Source organism: Eimeria necatrix, genomic scaffold, assembly GCF_000499385.1.
Source record: "Eimeria necatrix Houghton genomic scaffold, Enh_scaff592, whole genome shotgun sequence".
Lineage (NCBI taxonomy): Eukaryota > Apicomplexa > Conoidasida > Eucoccidiorida > Eimeriidae > Eimeria > Eimeria necatrix.
This window is the reverse complement of record NW_013654451.1, coordinates 1-2,500: the sequence shown is the minus strand read 5'-3', so window position 1 is coordinate 2,500 and position 2,500 is coordinate 1. Positions and strand designations below refer to the sequence as shown.

Here is a 2,500-nt window from a genome sequence, read left to right as displayed (position 1 = left end):
GCTGCTTTGCGGCCGTGGGATCTGCTGCGGGTCGCTGTAACGGCTGGCTCGACTGCTGCTGCTGCTGCTGCTGCTGCTGCTGCTCTGCTCTGCTGCTGCAGCTGCTGAGGCAGCAGCAGCCACACAAACTGCTAACAGCACTCAATTTTGACTTTAATAATTTAAATGAAAGTCAAAGATGCAGCAAAGTCAGCCAAACCCTCGAGCCAGGGGGCCCCTACGGGCTGCCGTCACAGGGGCCCCCAGGGGCCCTCTGGGGGGCCCCCAGGGATCCATTGGGGGCCCCCGGGGTTCCGCAAGAAGATCTAATTCCCCCCTTTAATTAGTTATCTTTATTTCTTCATTATTTTGATTTATTAAAAGTCTCAAGGGCCTTTAAGCCGCTGTCTTGGCAGCACAGGAGGTGCACGCAGCAGCAGCAGCAGCAGCAACAGCAGCAGCAGCAGCAGAACGAGCGGCAGCGGCGTTAGTAGAGTCACGTGCTGCTGCTGCGGCGATGCCGCACCTGCTGCAGCCTCGCCGTGCGCTGCAGCAGCAAGAGACCCCCGCGCTGTCACACTCGTGTGTCTGCACACAGCAGCAGCAGCAACAGCAGCAGCAGCAGCAACAGCAGCAGCAGCAGCAGCTGGACAAAGAAGCGCTGCAGAGAGTCACAAGGAGACTGCAGGTGCTGCGGCTGTGTTTGCTGCAGAAGGTCCTTGTTAAGGCTCACCAGAGCTTGGACGAGCAGCAGCAGCAGCAGCAGCAGCAGCAGAAAGAGCAGCAGGAAGTGCAGCAGGAAGTGCAGCAGGAAGTGCAGCAGGCAGCGCAGCAAGAAGGGTCAGCTCTCCGCAGCAAAAGAGCTTTCAACCAGAGCACTGCAGCAACTGCAGCGGCAGCAGCAGCTGCCGCTCCAGCAGCAGCTGCTGCAGCTGCTCCCGCTGCTGCAGAAGGAGCAGCAGCAGCTGCTGCTGCTGTCTTTAGAGCTGATAATCCCCTTGTTGCTGCGCTGCTGCAGCTGCAGCCGCAGCAGCTGCACCACCGGCACCGCAGCCTTTGCCGCCACCTCCACTCGCTGCATGCATCACTGCAGCAGCAGCAGCAGCGAGAGCAGCAGCAGCAGGAGCAGCAGCAGCAGCAGCAGCAGCAGCAAGCGCGGTGGTGAAACTGCGCTGCAGAGCCTTTCAGCCCGGGAGCAGCAGCTGCTGCAGCAGGCAGCAAACAGAGTGCTGGCAGAGGAGCAGCAGCTGCTGCAGCAAAGCAACTTTCTACTGCAGCAAACCTGGCTGCGCACTTTTGCGCAGCAGGCGCTGCTGCTGCTGCCCCTGAAGGGCCCCCGTGCTGCAGCAGCAGCGCAGCTAGAGGGCCTCGTGGAGAGAAGCAGGCTGCTGCTGCAGCAGCAGCAGCAGCAGCAAAGCAGCAGCAGCTCGCTGCTGCAGCTCCCAGCGTTTGCTGCTGTTCTCGCTGCGCCGCCCCTCCCCACTGCAGCAGAAGTCCAGGCAGCAGCAGAGGCCCAAAGCAAGCAGCAGCAGCAGCAGCAGCAGCAGCAGCAGCAGCAGCAGCAGCAGCTCTTTCTGTCGACCGAAGAAGTGCTGCAGCTGCTTCCTTCGGAGCCTCCGAAGGCGCAGCAAGAGCAGCAGCAGCATCTGCTGCTGCTGCGGAAGGCCCGGAGAATCCTAAGGAAAGAATGTCCTGCTGCTGCTGCAGCTCTCTCCCCGCAGCTGCTGCTGCAGCTCGTAGACCAAGCATTTGCATCTGCTGCTGCTGCTCGCCTGCAGAGGCTGCAAGACAGCAGCAGCAGCAGCAGCAGCAGCAGCAGCAGCAGCAGCAGCAGCAGCAAGGGACCACCTCACGGGGGCCTCGTTAGCTTGCTGCTTCGGCGTCTTCAAGAGACGCGGCAGCTGCAGCTGCTGCAGCAGAAGCTGCTGCAGCAAGAGCCGCTGCAGCAAGAGCTGCAGCAGCAAGAGCCGCAGCAGCAAGAGCTGCAGCAGCAAGAGCTGCAGCAGCAAGAGCTGCAGCAGCAGCAGGTAGCGACCGCCTCTGACGACGGTCTCCCTGAGTCCCCTATGGCCCTCCACACAGCTGCTGCTGCTGCTGCTGCTGCTGTGTCATCCAGCAGCAGCAGCAGCAGCAGCAGCAGCAGCAGCAGCATTGCAAAGAGAGTGGCCAAACTGCAGCAGCTTTTCATTGCTACAGACGCCGTGCTGCTGCAGCAGCTGGGAGCCTCATAAAGTCTCCCTGCTGCAGCACATGCAGCTATTCTGCTGCTGCTGCTGCTGCTGCTGCTGCTGCTGCTGCTGCCGGTGCAGCAACAGCAGCAGCACTTATGTGGGATTTGTCCAGAGGGCACCTGGAGGCTTTCCACCCAATTCCGTAAACCCTAAACCCTAAAGCGCTAACCCTAAACCCTAAACCATAAACCCCCAAGAGGGCCTGCTGCTCAGGCTGCCTCGTGTCCAATGGGGGCCCCCAAGGGACCCCAGGGGGCCCTGGGGGGCCCCCGGGGGCCCCCAAGGGACCC

The 2,500-nt window shown here is 61.5% G+C and overlaps 1 protein-coding gene across 1 annotated transcript; it reads left to right on the top strand.

Moving 5' to 3' along the window:
* Positions 1-496: 496 nt before the first annotated feature.
* On the top strand, positions 497-2,210 carry ENH_00064660 (hypothetical protein, conserved; the record flags this gene model as incomplete). Its single annotated transcript, XM_013582204.1, is given in 2 exon segments — positions 497-1,141; positions 1,146-2,210. Coding segments are annotated over 2 exon segments (1,710 nt in total).
* Between the last annotated feature and the right edge of the window lie 290 nt (positions 2,211-2,500).